Source organism: Lycorma delicatula, chromosome 3 (assembly GCF_047948215.1).
Source record: "Lycorma delicatula isolate Av1 chromosome 3, ASM4794821v1, whole genome shotgun sequence".
Classification (NCBI taxonomy): Eukaryota; Metazoa; Arthropoda; class Insecta; order Hemiptera; family Fulgoridae; genus Lycorma; species Lycorma delicatula.
In genome coordinates this window covers 24,094,158-24,113,072 of record NC_134457.1, presented here as the reverse complement: position 1 = coordinate 24,113,072, position 18,915 = coordinate 24,094,158, and the positions used below count along the sequence as shown (strand labels likewise).

The 18,915-nt window shown below is 29.5% G+C and overlaps 2 protein-coding genes across 6 annotated transcripts in view; both read right to left on the bottom strand.

Annotated features, from left to right (window-relative positions):
- Positions 1-2,338, bottom strand: part of LOC142321452 (high affinity cAMP-specific and IBMX-insensitive 3',5'-cyclic phosphodiesterase 8-like) — a 17,843-nt gene extending 15,505 nt beyond the window's left edge. Inside the window, exon 1 of the mRNA XM_075359545.1 lies at positions 2,184-2,338. The gene's annotated coding sequence lies outside the window, so the exon portion shown is untranslated. The remainder of the gene's footprint in view (positions 1-2,183) is intronic.
- Positions 2,236-18,915, bottom strand: LOC142321451 (uncharacterized). Of its 5 annotated transcripts, none has more exons than XM_075359542.1 (5): positions 18,882-18,915; positions 14,720-14,925; positions 12,736-13,346; positions 8,759-8,951; positions 2,236-2,477 (listed from the first exon to the last, which is right to left on the bottom strand). In XM_075359542.1, exons 2-5 carry the CDS (start codon positions 14,913-14,915, stop codon positions 2,368-2,370), a joined length of 1,110 nt encoding a protein of 369 aa, XP_075215657.1. In that variant the 5' UTR covers positions 14,916-14,925; positions 18,882-18,915; the 3' UTR covers positions 2,236-2,367. The 5 variants fall into 5 exon arrangements, with proteins under 5 accessions (XP_075215657.1, XP_075215653.1, XP_075215658.1 ...); XM_075359538.1 differs by having other exon boundaries at positions 18,675-18,909; XM_075359543.1 differs by having other exon boundaries at positions 2,236-2,474; positions 18,675-18,909.

Genomic DNA, 18,915 nt, shown 5'->3' with positions numbered 1-18,915 from the left:
AATATATAAGACAGCAACTACGAAATATATACAGAGCAACTGGTGATGCGAGATACTCACATAATATATATATATATATATATATATATATATATTATAATGCAGTACTGTCTTTGTATTGTAGTCTGATAGTCGTTTCTTGGTATGCAATAACATTTTTATAATGGCTTTTGGTAGGTTTAAATACACACACAGAATAATGAAGAAAGGATATCTGCCACAACAAATAAAACCTTTTAGTGAATGGATTGCAATGAAAATCTCAGTGTCAGTAAACAGCATTTCCACGAGTTTTAGCTTGTTACTTGAAAAAGTAAGATTTTTAAAGCTTGAAATACTTAAGCTGCTTTAATGGTGTCACCATAATTTTATTTGTGAAATGAAGAAATACAAAATGAATGATGCTTCAACATGATCCACGACATCCGTAACAATTAGATGATTGTCAACCAGATGTTAAAGTTGTCTATTTGCCTCCTAAAATAATTTCCATGCTATAGTTTATTGTAAAGGTATTGTAATGTCATTAAAAAAGCATTACCTGGACTGCTCATTCAAGAAAGCAATCAAACAAGAAATGAAAAAAAATTTTATCAACATTTAAAGAATTCGGAAACAACATTTATGATATCACAGAAAAAAAACCTGCTGCTGTGTCTAAAATAAAATTATTGAATGTGAACAACAATGTGTACCTATATTTTACTGTGAAATATCCTTATATTTTTTCAAAAATGAAATTGCAAAAGCCATTGTTGAGGACAATGAAGAAGTAGTAATAAACTACATTTTAGATCCAGAAAGCCAAATAAATCTATAACTGGATACTAAATAACCATAAGCTATTTGAATCATTCACAATAACTAAGAAATTAGTAGTTAAAAGAATAAGGCTCAAGAAGAAGGACCACATAATGATGAAAATGTGGAACGAGAATCAGTTTTATGGAAAAGTCAATAGCTTGTTTCTAAACTCCAGATAAATTTTAATAACAGATTTGCTAGAGTTACACTAGTCATTTATTATGCCCTTATATGATGCAAAATATAAGAATGACTTATTAAAAGTTATAAAACAATAAAAAATAACCCACAAAATTTTGATTAAACAGTTTATTGTCAGGTAGAATATCAAAGAAACAAATAAATCATGGAGGAGCTCTAGTGCCAACAACATCCAAGAAATGAGCTGAGTAAACATAAAATATGAAAAATCTAAAATAAGACATTTTAAATAAATTATATATATTTAAGCCAAAATGTTCAGGATTTTTCTTTTTTTAAAGAATAAATTAAATTTTTAGAATCTAATTGCACTTTAATTTGATGTTTCAAACATTACCAGTCCTCTATAAATTTTTTATTTAGAACCTTTTGACATACAAAAGCAATAAGCTGGTAATTCATTTTTTTCAATCCACAGTTACATGGAGGTGATCAGGAAGCAGGTTATCACTTTTTTACAATTTTGCACCAGTACACTATCACACAAAGTCCAAAATTTCTTTGATAACTAATTCCAGATTGAAAGATTAAATCTTTATTTTTACATTACTTTCTAATTTCATTAAGCTAAACAACTGAATTACTTGCACAGCTGGAGATGTGATACTGAACACATTAAACTAAGTTTGGAAAGAAATATATTGCAGGTGGAATAACATTTAAATTAACATTCTAATTTAACAGTTACGATGATCATATTTAACCAAAATGACATCATAACTGATACTCTAATTATTTTGAAAATAAAAATCTATATGTTTTCAAACTTTACTTTTTGTAAATTTATTTCATTTATGATTGTACAGATTGCAAACAATTTAAATAATAATATAAATTTCAAAATTAAATTAATAAATAAGAGCAAGGTTAACTTTATTACTCAGTCTACTTGCCTGTTTTTCCTGTGTTCTTAATGGAGTCTAATATTTTCTTTTACACTAATATCTATGTGGTTTTTGTTGAACATACATATTTAAATGTGTACAAGCCAAATCAAGGCTAATCCGTTAAAAACAGAACTATTTCTGTTTATCTGAATTTGTTTATTAAACAAAGGGAAGTTAAAAGATAGATGACAACCTACCAGATAGGAAGGGGTTATGAAAAAACAAAAAATAATTTTAAAATCACTTAGGAAATTTATAATCAGTAATGAACTATTATTAATTAATATTTACCTGCAGATGAATTGAATAATTCTGTAAAACTGAATGTGGTCTTTTCAGCTGATTTAAATGTTTTTTTTTAATTCATCAGCAACTTCATAATATGTTTCATTTGAAACACTTGGTTTGTTCACACATTCTTGTTCCTTTACCTCTTCTTTCTGCTTGTTTTTTGATTTTTTACTTTTTTTTTGCTTCACATCTTCTTCATTTTCATCAATTGATGAAGGTTTAACAATAAATTTCTCATGTTCAGGAACTGAGGGATCATAACGAACGCCTGTTGCTGAAGTAACATGTTTACTGCTGACAAAAAAAAAAAAATAAATTTTTGATTTATTATTTTAATATTTAGTTTAAAAACTATACCACAATCAAAAAGGATTAACTACTTTATAGTCCAATAAATCCAAAACTACACTTCTGAAAAACAATCTCAACATATATAAGGATTGATGAAAAAGTCAGCGTAGATTTCTGAATTGGATTATAACGGAGTAGAAATCTTGGACTGATGTCAGCCACTAGACACTTTGAATGATGGCTACTTAGAAAACAGGTTCCATAGATAAGCTTACAGGCCAAGTCACCAACTCACACATCCTACTAAGACAGTAGATTTACCGTGCTGTCTATTGACTTCAGAGCCTAGCAAGGTGGCTGACCAAAATATATATATCAACTAATGGAGTAGACCAAGAGGACAATCAAACCACAGAGTTCTACAAGTTCCTTGAGAAATCACAGTAGTCTTGTCTAGGGCTTATCTTTGAGTCAGAAATATAATTTACTTACATCAAAAATTAATTTAAACGTCAGGAAAACATTTTTGAAAGTATATGTTTGAAGTGTGGCTTTATATGGAAGTGAAACTTGGACAATTTGAGTACCTGAGAAGAAAAAATTAGAACTTTTGAAATGTGGTGCTATAGGAGAATGTTAAAAATCAAATGGGTGGATAAGTGAAAAATGAAGAGAACACAGGAAGTTGAAGCCAATAAGAATACTGAAGATTTAAAGGCCATTTTCTACATTGAAGATAAAGATAATTAAAATGAAGAGTAAAGATGTAGTCTAATACCTAAAATCAATAAAAATGCAATATGAAAAGAGGAGAAGAATACAACATTAAGAGAAATAAGAAAAAGAAAAGTAGTTGGAAGTAATAAGAGTTAGATAAAAAAAAAAAGATAAACCTAAAATGGTTTTTCAAATTTTAATACCAAGTGTAAATGAATAATTGTGAACTCTCTTTTTAAAAATCATAAATTATACACAAGAATGGGGGCAATACAAAGGAGAAGAAATTGCAGATTTGATAGGCAGAAATACGGTGTACGGTGAGACATACAGATTTATCAAGCAATCTAAACAAGTTATATTCCACAATTACAAAAATTTTTCTTAGTGGTCTCGAGCAAAAAAGATGAGTGATATTACATTGAGAGATCAATTGGTAAGGTTTCTTATTATCATACAAGTACAGATAAATTCTTGAAAGATATCCACACCAGTTAAAGCTGTTGCTGGTAGTTAGTATTATTATTATTATTATTATTATATATTATTATTTTTTTATCATACAGTGATGTTTTATATCATTTCAAAGTTCATTTAAATTTTTTTCATATTTCATCAGCCTAGTTAGTTTTTTTATACCATTTCATATTTCATTCTTACTTTTTTAGTGCATTTTATTTTTGGTATTACTGTTTTATTTTGGTTTGGTTTTTTTTTGCGTTATTTATTTTGTGAGAAATTATAAATTTATCAGTGAAATGACATCAAAAGAATTCAAAATTGGTTTTATAGAAATATACTGGATCATCCATACCTATGGAGAACCACTAATCCTGATTGTAAAATAGAAATTTAAAAATTAACTCATACAAAGAATTGATTGTAGCAATTGATATTTCCTGATGCTCAAAAAAGTTTTTTTTTAGTGAAAACTTCAGATTCTGTCTACAACCAATTGAAAGAATTTAAAAAAAAAGAAGATACAAAAAGAAGTGGTTACCTTAGATGTATATGTATCTAAGCTGTGGTACTTCAATATGCTAATGTTTACAACCGATGGTGCTACATCTTGTCCTAGTCTCGAGACAGAAAAAGGGTACTGTTAAGAAGAAATGTCATAGTACCAACTTTTTATTTACAACATTTTTCTTGTTTTAAAGAGAACTTTAATATGATATACCACTCAAAGATGATACTGTTTAAAATATTAGAGTTACAACACCTGGGTCACCCAACAAAAAGGGATTGAAATTCTATTTCTTTCAATCCTATTTTTTGCTTGAGAGCACTAACAAAGATTTTTTTAACTGTAGCAGATAAATTGTTTAGATCGCTTGACAAACTGTTAAGATTTACATGAGCCTGGAGTTAATAATGCTGACAATTCAGAAATGTCAGCTGAATTAGATTCAGCCGGTTTCCCAATTTATTGTCTGTCTGTGCATGTCTTAAATATGTAAAAATAAATTGGCCAGATAAACTGCTTATAAAGATTTATCTGGATGATTTATCTTTATCAATAAATTGATGCAATTTAACATTCTGAATTTATCACGTGTACCTAAAATGAAACTGTGAAAAAACATGAACATAGAAGTAAAAAGTATTTAAAAATGGAGAGTTAGTTATTTTGAATTTGTAGATTTCAATTCAACTTTTATTTTGTAGTAAGTTAAAAGATAAAAAAAATTTATTTTTGTTCCTCTTTAATGAGTAAATAAATAAAAATATTGTCATGTAATCATGCTGATCATGATGATTTCTTGCCATTGTTACAAAAATGAAGCTTACTTCATTGTTGTGTAATATTGCATTTAGTGTGTTTCATTACTACACTTTTAGTTTCTTAAGAGAATTTATTGTGATCGATTGGCCAATTGATTTTTTTTTATTTTACCATATTTGTAAACCACTTTCATTAGTTATAATTTTTTTACCTTTTTGAAATTGTTTTTTTACTGAATTAATTTTTTCTGTGCTACCTGTTAATATTACTATCAACATGTTACTTAATGAACAGAAGAGGGTCACACTTTTAATGATGAGGGGCTTTGGTGATAGGTTGTATAAGGAAGTTGTGAATTTTTCAATGCAACATTTAATAATTGTAACTCTATTTCAAAAGGTACAATGCCAAAAACCATCAAATGATTTAAAGAAACAGAGAGCATTAATAGCGGAAAACCAGGGAGGCCTAAATCTACCATAAATAATAACTCGTTAAGAGATTATGCAAGAATTTACTGAGAATCCTCATTCCTCAACTCAAACAGCAGCACAAGAATATAATATTAGCCAGAGTTCAGCAATTTGAACATTAAGAATTGAAAATTTCAAACCCTTCAAAATTTGTCTGGTTCAAGAACTTAATGAAGATGACTACAATCAAACACTTGAGTTCTGAAAATATGATGAACAATATTTATGCAGATCCTAATTTATCAAACAACATAATCTTTAGGGATTAGGTCACATTTTTTTAAATGGCAATATAAATCACAATAATTGTCGACACTGGACTGACATTAATTCACACTGGTATCATGGTTTATACACAGTATCAAATCAAAGTAAATGTATAGGCAGGCATTGTTGGTGGACGATTGTTACAGCTTATATTTATTGATGGAAATTTACACGCACTAAAATAAGAAATAATATGACAACATATCATTTTGATCCTCATTTCAAACATTAAAATGTTGTCACCACTCTCTTTTTCTGTCTAGCCTCCAGAAGCACCGTAAGGTATTAACATCAGAGGATGAATGAGGATGATATGTATGAATGTAAATGAAGTTAGTCTTGTACAGTCTCAGGTAGACAACTCCTGTGCTGTGTGGTTAATCGAAACGCAATCACCAAAGAACACCAGTATCCATGATCTAGTATTCAAATTTGTATAGAAGTGCCTTTACTAGGATTTGAACCTTAGAACAATCAACTTCAAAATCAGCTGATTTGCGATGACGAGTTTCCTACCAGACTGTTGGGTTAGTGACTTGTCACCACTGGATTACTTTCTATGGGGCTGCTTAAAAAGTATTGTTTATCATAATAAGACACAAGATATCGATGTTTTACAAAATAGAATTTGAGGACCAGCAGAAAATATCACTAGGAATCATTGAATAATGCAGGATTATACTTTTGCAACTGACTGAGACAATGTCAAACAACAGGAAGTCATTTTGAACATTTATTAAAATGAGATTTAAGTACATATGGAAATGTTATGCTTAATATTTTTTTTTTTAAATAAATTTATTAAATAATATGCATTTAAACAAATTTTTATAAATTTATTTATTTGTGATTATAGTTCCTTAAATTAACAATGAATTTTTTCCAAAATCCAAACTTTATCTCGTTGCAATTTTGAACACAGACATTGTATCAACTTTTTATCTATACCATTTTTCTTGCCTTAAAAGAGACCTTTAAAATGATTTATCACATAATGGATGTCAAAAGGTAAAGTAGTCGACAGATATCTTATACTGAAAGTTACAGTATTCTATCAGGAATGGTTTTAAAGTTGTTAAGGAGTTTCCATACTTTTAACTTGCTCTGTACAACAGAAAGCAAATTAATGAAAACATAGGAAATTTCTTATTTCTTCTAACATCGTGGGTACACTACTGATCATAACTATTCTTTATGTCCTAAGAGTATTTGAGGATTTTTGTTTTGTGTTGTTTATCAGGTATGTTAAATTTTTCTCTGCAGTCAGTAATCCATCCTTAAAAACAGTAGAGGCTCTGAGGAAAAACTAGATAAATATTATCCTTGTAATGGGATATTAAAAAATTCAATCACATAAAAATTTGGATTATTTTCAAGTATCTTTTAAAAATAATTAAAAAAAAGTTAAACTTTAATAAATATAATAATGATGATAGAATAGATTTAAACACACCAGCTTAAATGCACAAACTCAGGAGATAGAAAGATAGTACGAATAGATTACTTTCTAGCATACTAATCTTTGATTTATTAACATTCCATGTGGAATATCAACAGAACAGGGCCTAGTCATAGTTTTTCAAATTTTAATCCTAGTAGTTAAGGTTAACATTTAAAAACAAAGTTAAAATAAAATACATCCAGTTATCTAGATGATATTTTAGCCATTATTTGTTGATCAGTTCCACAAGCAATACATCCTGGCCTGGCAACCTGCGATATAACATAGTAATATACAGTCACTTCTCAAGCAAAGGATTCACCTGTCTCTACAGGTCTTCACTAAAGTTACACAATAGTTATCCTGGAGTAGTTGAGATATACTTATCATTTCTGAGGCCAGCACAAAACAACTGATTCACTCAAAACAAGCTATGTAATTGTTTTCAGCCTCTTTCATAATTGCAAATACCGAATATCAAAGAAGTTTTTACATTTTTATTTATTTATATTTATTAGAAAACATTTGTATTTTTATAATAAAAAAGATAATGCATAAGGTAAGAATGAGAAAAAAAGTTTGAATATCACAAAAAATTTGCAAGTGTACATACTATATCATTCAATGTATTTGAAGTTCATATTTATTACCTTTTAGAAAAATATATATAGGTGAAATAATATTTATGAAGAAAGTTATTCTTTTTTAAACTAAGTGTAACAAAAACTCAATTTATCAGTTTACACAAGATATGATAACAGTATTTTGTAATTTAGGGGGCCAGGCTTTATTTAATAAGACGTTCAGTCACAAGGCTTCCTATGAAGCCACTAGACAAAACAGTTGCTGGGTTGGTGGTCCACAGCAAGCCTTCCACTGGATCACAGGAAGGGTATGCTTTGGAGGTCATGTATCTTTAGCATGGATCTAGCAGATTAAACCTAAACCCAGAGAACTAAAAATTGGATCCGAATTGACTTACTATGAAAAAATACTGGATAAAAAAAAAAAGACAAACCAGTCCATGGGTTGGCCCATAGCAAGCTCCCACTGGATCACAGGAAGGGTATACTTTACAGGTCATGTATCTTAGGCATGGATCTAGCAGGTTAAACCTAAACCCACAGAACTAAAAATTGAGTGCGAACTGGGGTATGAGAAAACTCTAGCCTTGGAGAAAACAAAATATGAGACAAAATAATCCAACGGAAAGGTAAAGACCTCTTCTTCTCTATGATGGACAACTTAAAAGTTTGTTCATCCATACTTACACAACCCTATGTAAACTTAAGCAATTAAGAAAAAAGCTTGCTTATTGCTGGAATTGTGAACCATATGCAGGTTTGCAAGTCTGAATTACAAATTGTTCATTTAGAAACCCTCTAGTATATACACGTAGTAAGTTAGTATATTACTTTGGTTTATTAAAATTAAAAAACTGAATAAAAAATATTGTATTTATAATAGTAAAATATTCAATAATCCTAGAGCTCAACAAAGAATTTACAGTAAGTTTTTTGTTCAGCTCAATTATTGAATAACTATGTTCCTATTTAAACACTATGTTCTATGTTTCTATTCATTAACTATGTTCTTAATTTAACACTGTATTTGTTATTTCAATAGCTATGCTAATGACTTACTTTTTTTCCTTTATTACCTTCAAACTGTTGTTTTACATCAAACGAATGCAATACTTCATTTTCATCACAAGAATCATCATTGAATAATTTGCTTTTCTTATCATAATGATTTACTTTTTCAGTTTTATGTAAATTATCAACACTTTTATCATAATCAGTATCATCTTCATCATCATTAAAAACAATCTTTTTGTTAAAATTTCCAGAATCCTAAAGAAAAGATCATATAGATGTTTAATTACTTATAATAAAATTATTTCATACTCCCAAGATATTCATCTAATTAAAATTTAATAACGTACGTGTACAAAATATCATACCTAAAACCTCAAAAATAATTTTCAGTTAAAACACTACTGAGATTAAAATAATTATTTTAAAGTTTTTATTAGTAATTATTTAAATTTCTCAACCAATGTTTTTAATTTAATTTTTTTCACTATTTCTAATAAAAAAATCAAATCGGAAACAGCTTTGCAACAATGATTATACTGATCAACATACAATTTGGAATTGAAAAGGGAGTAGGTGTTCTATATAGTATTTGATATGCTGAATCTGAATATGTATTCTGAAAAAAATCATCACATAACATTCGTAAGTTACAATCCCTTAAATTTATTTGTTCAATATAATACAAATAAGTTAGTACATCTGTATGTGTTTGCTTATTGTTAATAATATTCTTAATAATGTTAAAACCTACTTCCCTAATATATTAAGAAAAAAAACCATATGCAGGTCTGAATCACAAATTGTTCAGTCAGAAACCCTCAAGTAAGTTAGCAAAAACTCTTGATTTATTAAAATTAAAAAAGCGGACTAAAAAAAGTATTTAATACAACTAACAAACAGTTTCAACTCAAACCTTAAAATAACATTAAGTCATGAAGTCAAACAAAACCAATGCTAGAAAATGGATATCGACAATTAGACTGCTTTGTATCTAATTCATAACTTATCAAAATATCTGAACATGATTTACAGAAAAGAGGAAAAATGTATTTAGGTTTTAAAAATGTATTAATACAAAAGAACAAAATTAGGAGTTCCAAAACAAGAGGGTTACGATAATTTAGAAAAGTGAGTAACTTTTTTTTGTTTTTAAGTCAATTTTTTTATGGTTTCGTTTGGTTTTTCAACAAAGATCGATATAAAACATTTTACGAGGTGTGTGAGAAAAGTAATGAGATTGGTAACACTGCAAGCGATCTGGCAACACTGTGTCCATTGGTCTGTGTTAGACCGGTTTGTTCATCCCTTCCATATGCTCAGTACGAGTTTCAACGCCATTCAGCCAACACATTATTTTTGACAGCACCATCAGTGAAGTTGTATTTTTGTTGTGCGGTACGAAAATGGAGCATCGGAATTTAGAGCAATGTTGTGCAATCAAGTTTTGTGTTAAACTTGGGGAATCCGCGAGTAAGTGTGGCCTTTGAAAAATTGAAACAGGCCTATGGGGAACATTGCTTATCAAGAGCACAAGTTTTCTGCTGGCACAAATCATTTTTGGAAGGCCGAGAACACGTTGAAGATCAACCTCGCTCAGGGAGACCTTCAACTTCAAAATCTGATGAGTGAACAGCTAAATTTAAACACTTTCACCGTACATCAAATTTTACAGACGATATGGACATGTAAAAGGTTTGTGCGAAATTGGTGCCGAAAAACCTCATAAAAGAACAGATGGACAATCGAAAAAACGTGTACGTTGATCTGCTTGAGAGGACTGACAATGACCAAGAATTCTTCAATCTTGTGATCACAGGTGATGAATCCTGGATATTTGAGTACGATCCTGAAACAAAGCAGCAAAGCAGTGTGGCACACCAGCATCTCCTCGACGAAAAAATGCTGAATGACCAAATCAAAGATCAAAACCATGCTGATTTGCTTTTTTGACAGTAGGGGTACTGTGCATAAAAAATTTGTTCCTCCAGAACAAACTGTCAACCAAGTATTTTACAAAGGTGTTCTTGAAAGGCTCAGGAAAAGAGTTATTCACGTGAGACCAGACATTGCAGACAAGTGGATGCTTCATCATGAGAATGCCCCGTGTCACATGGCAATTTCCATCAGCGAATTTTTGATCTCAAAATGCATTCCTGTGGTTCCTCAACCCCCCTATTCACCTGATTTGAGTCCTTGTGCCTTTTTCCTTTTCCCAAAATTGAAACATATCTTAAAAGGACGTCTTTTGGAACTCTGGAGAACACTCAAGGCTGTGACCGACCAGTTGAAGCCTTCCAGCGCTACTACCAGGAGTGGGAACAATGACTCCGCCGGTGTATAGCTTCCCAAGAGAACTACTTTGAAGGGGATAATATTGTTTGAAAAAAATAAAAACTTTGGTAAGTAAAAAGTCAGTCTCATTACTTTTCTCACACACCTCATATTTGATTTTTATTGACTTTAATTACATCAATCAATTTTCTCAGAAATAAATTTTGTCTCCAGTTTTTTGAGCTTTATAACAATTCTCTCAGATACAGTTCTGGGAACAATTTCTATTTTTCATGTGAGATATCATACAAAACCATAATTATTTTGCTCAATAATTGTGTCCGTTGAGTTTTAGTATAGAAAGAGCATGAATTTGTTTTTTTTTTTTTAAACAGCCCCAACAAGGCAACCAACTGGTCTTCACCACCAATCATAACATACATGGTCACCTCAAAGTATCATGGCAGCAGTCTCTGCCCTTCCTATCTGGCCTCTGTTCTAGAGGTTCACCCACTGGGGTCCCCCCCGCATCATCGGAGCACGCCGACCTCCATTCTGGACAGCTGACATGTTTCTCCGCTAGGGAGCCACCCTTCCTATCTGTAACCTATTAGCTCCTGACTTCAATTTGCATGCCGGGAGCTCCCCTGTGACCTTCTCACACCTTGAGGGTCCTCCATTCCATCATCGGGAAGCACCGACCCACCCACTCGTGTGTGTGTGTGTGTGTGTGTGTGTGTGTGTGTGTGTGTGTGTGTGTGTGTGTGTGTGTGTGTGTGTGTGTGTGTGCGCGCGCACAAACCATTATACCCTAGGCGTGGAGGCTACCTCCCTTGTACCACACATCACCAAGTTTCGCCCCTTCCTTTTTTTCTTTCATCCTTGTCAGATAAGTTCCTCCCTTTTCACAGAGCATGCTATCTAACATAGCAGTTACTGGCACGTTTTCCACATACAACTTAAGTAGCATCCCCTCTATACAAAAATACCATTTAAATATACAAAACTAAAAATATTAAGCCTGCTATACAACAGGCAGCACTGGATGGTGCGTCTAGCACATAATTATTAAATCCAGTTACAAAGCTCCACCAATCAGACTCCTAATTAACTATGAACTATTACAGTATAACTAGAGGTGCAGATCTGGCAAGAATACAAGATGAAAGTAGAATCAAACCACTCCATGTCATTTTACAATACAAAATAATACATTAGTGTAAATACAAGATTGAATTTCTTAAAACTACCACAATAAATATAGAATGAATCTAAATGTACTTTACTGCACTATAAAGAAAACAACAGTTTTCTGTGTTTTCCTAAACACCTAAAAAAAAAAAAAAAAAACTTATAAAAAAACCACTTTTTTTAATCAGGGTTTGAATTATTTTTATGTCAAATTTGTAAAAAGCTTATAAAAATTAAAAATATATATCTTTTAGAAAATTTTTATGTAAAGAGAATTATAATTTAATCTTAAAAATAATACAACAGACCAAAAATTGTCTAAAATATACAAGAAAAAAATACTTATTTAACACAGCTAATTAATGTAATCTTACTTAAAAGTGGGAGAGGGCTTCCTGAATCTTAGGATGTTAATATAGATTGGGAGGGATAAAAAACCTTAAAATTTTACTTATTAAATTCAAAAATGCATTCTCATGCTGAATTTAAAAAAAAATATTTTATTACTTAAAACAGTTCTTTTTAGATAAACATTAATATAACAACAGCCATAGAAAATGTACACGTAATTACTTACCACAGAAGATAGAGCCTTTTTAATAGTTTGTTTTCTTTGATCAATTGCTTTCTTCATTTCTTTAATAGATTTCAATCTTTTTTCATCAGCGTTTATAAAATTTCTTGAAAATTTACTCTCTGAACCATTATTTTTTTTATCTATATCTGAAAATTTGTTACTATCAAGAAAGTTAATTTTTTCTTTAGAACCAATAATTTTTTTAGGGAAGACATTTTCATGTCTTTCATTAACTGTAGTTGAAAAATCAGAACTGTCATCAAATTTTGTAATTTTTCTTCCACTAAATTCATCACAGTCTTTCCAAACATTACTAAAATTTTCCAGTTTTGTTAGAATATTACTGTTACTTTTACTATTAAAATTAATTTTAAATAAAGTAGAAGTTTTAATATCTTCTATTTTTACTGACTCTTCATTATTTTCAAATAAATCACCATTATTTGATTCAAAGCAACTATGTGGCATCTTAATTGCATCATTTGTCTTTCCAGAAATGTTATCCTTAGCAGCTCTTCTTTCATTTTCTAATTTATTCAATATACTCTCTTTTGCAAATTCTACGGTTATTTCTTTTCCAAGCCACTTTTTTCTAGGTAATTTTTTTAGACCTGAAACAAAAATGACACACATCAGATTTTGGTCTTCTCATGTACTTTTAAGACACAGATAATTTTTTCTTTCAGAAACAAAATCTATTAAAATATTACCACACAAATAACTTATATCACATATTAAAAACCAATTAACACATTAATTGAAAAACTATATTTCATTAACTACAATTTTTAATTTTGCTAGAAATGTACTTAACTTTCATACAGATCTTCAATAACCAGAAAATACACAGAAAATCGAATGAAATGATATGAAAATTAAAAAAAAAGATAAACTTTAATTTCTATTCAAACAATGACATATGACAGCAATAATACCAAATCATTAATTGCTAGTTTCAAAGGATCTTTGTTCACTGAAACAAGCAGTTTCATAAATATTTTATTAAATATAATATGCTACGCTGAGAGAAAAAATAACCATCCTTCAAAATTGTGGGCTAAAAAAAATTCATATGATAATTGTAGATAATTCACATTATTTTACTTAAAAGGATATAAAATAATCAAGATTGTTATTAACTACAATTTAATATTATTAATTACAATATAATTAGGATATTTAATTTTTCTAAACAAAGATTTAAAACTGCTGCATAGAAGTGTTTGATCTTAGTTCTTTTATAAAAAAAAAAATAATTGTAGAAATAATTATCGAATGATTTTTGGAATATTCTCAGAGATTTTAGATTATAAAACAGAAGTAAAAAAGCAAAATATGCTGTTATCGCATTTTATTTCTCTGAATTCATTTCAGCAAAAATAAATATTTATAGAGAAATATAACTAAAATAACTATAAATGACTACTTTTAACTACTTCATTTCAATATCTAAGGAACTAGCAAAGAGAAGGCTAATATCATTATTTAGCTTAAGAAATCATAAACAAAATTATGTTAGCTCATAATAACATCAGTAAGATCAAGCAAAGTCTGTTCTGTGAAACCTGAAATACTAATTTTCAGATTTCCATTTTTCCAATATTTTTTATATAGAGATTAGATTAATGACACTCTTGAAGAGCTATCTATAAGAAACTGGACAAGAACAATGCCAAAACTCTAAAAACTAATGATACAATCTTGATTAGATTGGTTTTATATAATGGTATTCAGAAAAGGATTGTGTATGGTTAAATATAATATTTACACTTGCCAATTAACAGAGCTGTTCATAAATAGATTATGGCTGATGGTTGGTTCATGATTGCATAAGATAACTTCTCAACTAAGTATGCTTGTTGCCAATTATTATGCAGAATAATTTTAAGTAAAAACAGGATGATCACAATATTGGCACTTGATTTATAAAAATTATTAATAATGTGTTTTAATGTCAATAATATTAAATTTATAACATACATACATGCTGAAAGTGACTCTTGAGAACCTTGCAGATTTACAAAAGCAAACGTAGAAATTATCTCATTTTGATCCAAACCACTATAACGAAATTTAAGTTCAACGGATAATACTTCACCATATTTAGAAAAGCGACTTCTTATAACATCTTCATCAATTTCATGTGGCAGATTGCCAACAAAAAACCGTTTCTTTTCCATGCTAATCTATCTGTGAGTAACAAAGAAAAAAATATTCTGATAAGCAATATACATATACCGGGTGATACTATGGGTGATAAGTATGGAAACAGCTTTATACTGTATACTGAGAAGTATCTGGAGTCAGAAAGAAATGGGTTTCTACATAGGTAAAAAAAATCTGCGTTATGGTGTGTTTTTAATTTTTATTTACTATATTGAATCAAACTTAACTTTTTTAAATAGTTATGTAGACATATGACACATCATTCTGATTTAAAATTTTACAAGAAAAACAATGGTGAAACCTGTTTTTCTGTTATGCCTTTGTTATTGGATTATAAGCATTCAAAGTTGAATGCTTATGTTTTTCTTATTATTTTTGTTTGTCTTATAGTGTTAACAAAAAAACGAGGTAAAACGCACTGCGTGAACAATTTTATTGCATTTTACATTCATCATGCATACAATAATGAACTTTAAACAGTGCTATAATATTGATAATAATAAACAATAACTAATAATTAACAACAAAACAACAATTTAAGTGGCTATATAAACTGATATTATTTACTTTACATATTACAATATTTATTTTACAATTTTAAATAAATGTTTTCGAAAATTACTGATGAAATAAATTTTGAAAGCATACCATTCAACAATAAACGTTCAAAATGCTTCACCGCTACAGCTTGGCAATGTGCTAAGCTCAAGTAATATCAGTTTATAAATTGTTGTATCATGTCTGGTGGTAGACAAGCAAATTTGTCAATTATTCTTTTCAATTCATCAATGTCTGCAGGATTTTTTTGTAAACATTATGTTTCAGGCATCCCTAAAAAAGTATTCCATAGAAGACAGGTTTGAGGACCTGGCAGGCCATTCTATGGCTCCTCTACGACCCATCCAGAGATTTGAAAATTGTTTGTTTAAAATTTCCCATGCCCTGACATAATAATGAGGTGGTTTCCCATCTTTCTGAAACTATTAGTATTATTTAATAATTCTTGTCCAACATTTTCCCGGATGTTTGGTAACATCCTATCAGCTTACAAGTTGCAGTAAACATCTCCTGCAGGATTGTCATCTAAAATAAAAGAGCCTACAATACAATGACCAAAGATTCCCGCCCAAACATTCGCTTTTTGAGGGTACTAAGTATGAGCCTCCATATTCATCTGGGATTATGATTGCTCCAATATCAACAGTTTTGCTTATTTACATGGCCATCTATTTAACTTAAAAAACACTTCATCAGTAAATATTAATGAATTACAAAAATTTGTGTCTTTATCTCATTTTTGCATTATAATATTACAATACTCAACTCAGCGATCTGAAAGTACTTGCACCAGATGTAGCTTTAAGGATGAAATTTATTTGTTTTAAGAATTTTTAGAACTGACAAATAAGTTATGTCATGTTGGACAGCAGCTTTCTGAACTGATGAATGACGGCCTTCAACAAAGATCTGCATGCAATACATCTAATGACTTGGCATCAGTTGTGAAAGTTCTTGGTCTAGCGGTGCGAGGACAATTATTTACAGTATCAGCTTGAAACCCCTGTACTGTCTTGATCACAGTCAATTTACTTATTGGTTCTCTGTTTGGAAATCTATTATTAAATAAATAAATCCTCTTGTAAAGGCCAAACTCTGCCACCATACTCATACATCAACAGATTTGTTCTTTCAGTTTAACTTAAAAAAGGTATTGTTGTTTGAAGATTTAATACAACTAAATAAATTAATGAGAAACTAATAATAAAACTTTCACCAAAAACAATAATAAAAAATTTGAACCACTAGGCCTACAACTTAATTTTTACTAGCACTCTCAAATTTTAGCATTACAAGTATGTTGAGGTAAAAAGGAGAAATGAGGAGTTAATAAAGTTGCATTATTTCAACGTAATACAAACTTTCTTTTTTCTGTTTAGCCTCCAGAACCACTGTAATGTATTATTTCAGAGGATGAGTGAGGATGATATTTATGAATGTAAATGAAATGTAGTCTACTCCTGACCACTCCAGAGATATGTGGTTAATTGTAATCCAACAAAGATCACTGCATTGTTGTAAATTAACACATGCTTTACTCAAATAAATTTGTAAAACATTTTTTAAGTAAGTATTTCCAGCTGATTAGTTTCATTTATGATAAGTAACAAATATCACCTTATATTAACACTGGATGTTAATTTTTATTTAAAAAATAATATCGGTTGATATAGCTAGCTGTGTTTTAATTATTAGTTATTGTTTATTATTATTAATATTATAGCACAGTTTAAAGTCAGTTATTGTATGTATTATGAATGTAAAATACAATAAAATTGTTCATGCAGAATGTTTTACCCTCTTTTATTGTGAACATGATTTTTTCTGTCATTGCAACTTTAAATGCTTATAACTCGATAATGAACGCATTAGCAGAATGCGTTCACATTTAATCTTCATATTTAAATTAATTAAATTTGATTCAATATGGCAGACAAATACTAAAAACCCTCCATAATGCAGATGTTTTTTTAACAATGTAGAACTCCATTCCTTTCTGCCTCCCAAATACCTCTTAGATATGCAGTATAAAGCTGTTTCCATACTTAAATATCACCATGTATATATATATATATATTTGATACATAAGGGCATATATACACACATACATTTTATATATATCAAGAACCATTCAATAATAAAATTTTAACTTGTCCATATACATATTTCATTACCCTTAATTATTTTGATCAGAAAAAACACTAAGAATACTAAACATTAACTCACTTCAGCAACCATAAAAAAAAAGAATGATATGCAGCTAGTATGAGATTTGCAACAAAAACCAGCAAAGCATATTGCCTCTGAGCACATAGCATTACATCACTATATTGAGGTTCTATTTTAAAAGTTAGATTTCTTTATGGCAGACCTATTTGAGTTAATAATATAATCAGTATAGACTGTAGAATCCAGTTTATAGAGCATGAACATCTTTTAATGATATATTCCTTTCTAAGATTGGCAGTTCATTTTTTAAAAATCTTTGTATAATGGTATCAAAACTTGAATTTTATCAGTAACTGTTCTGCTTTGTGTAAAGGATACAATTACATACTGCATTAAGCTCTTTTTCGCTTTGTAGACAAAGGACCTCATAATATCTAACAGGTCTTTTTATTTAGTAGTTACAGAAAACTTGAATATGGATAGTCTTCAAATACACTAAAATCAGCTTCTATACCAATAAGTTTAAGCAGCTTTGATTTAATATAAAAAAGAACAATCAATATTAAAGATTGTAATATTGTTTTTAAAAAAGTATATTTTGTTTTCCTGATACAATGAAAAATTTGGAAGTTGTCTGTAAAGGTAAATCTAAAACTGGACAGTAAGTAATTGACTTAAAATGTATGTAGTGAACAGTCTAATTATTAAAAAAGAATTAATTTGGCTACTGTAAAATAATAAAATTCTGTATGAAGAAAAACTTAAAACTAAGTAAATACTGTCAGTTTATGACATAAGCTAAATATTTGAGGTTTTATTATTTAAAAGATACTGACTTAATGTTTTTAACAAATATATACCTTTAAAGTAAGAACTTAACCAGCAAAGGTACGGTATGTTGTGGTGCAAGCTGAACTTGAACACTAGGTTAGGAACCAAATTATTTGGCAACTTCAACATCGAAATTATATTTTTTATACTAGAAAATAACACTGGTAAATTATTAAATAAAGCACATATACTGTACCCTTAATTCAATATCATACCATATTATTTATAATTCGAGCAATCTACCACGTGCAAGTAAACCACATTCATAGTACGTAACAAATATGTATTTCAAATTCATTCCGCAATGTAACAACTTAGTAAAATGTTTACTGTAACAGTAATGAATAGACAACACTCACTTTAACTTCTAAAATAAATACTAACTTACATAATCATAATATTTTCAGTGCATTTAAACTAACCTAAGCGCATTCTTAGTGTTGCACACAGTCTATC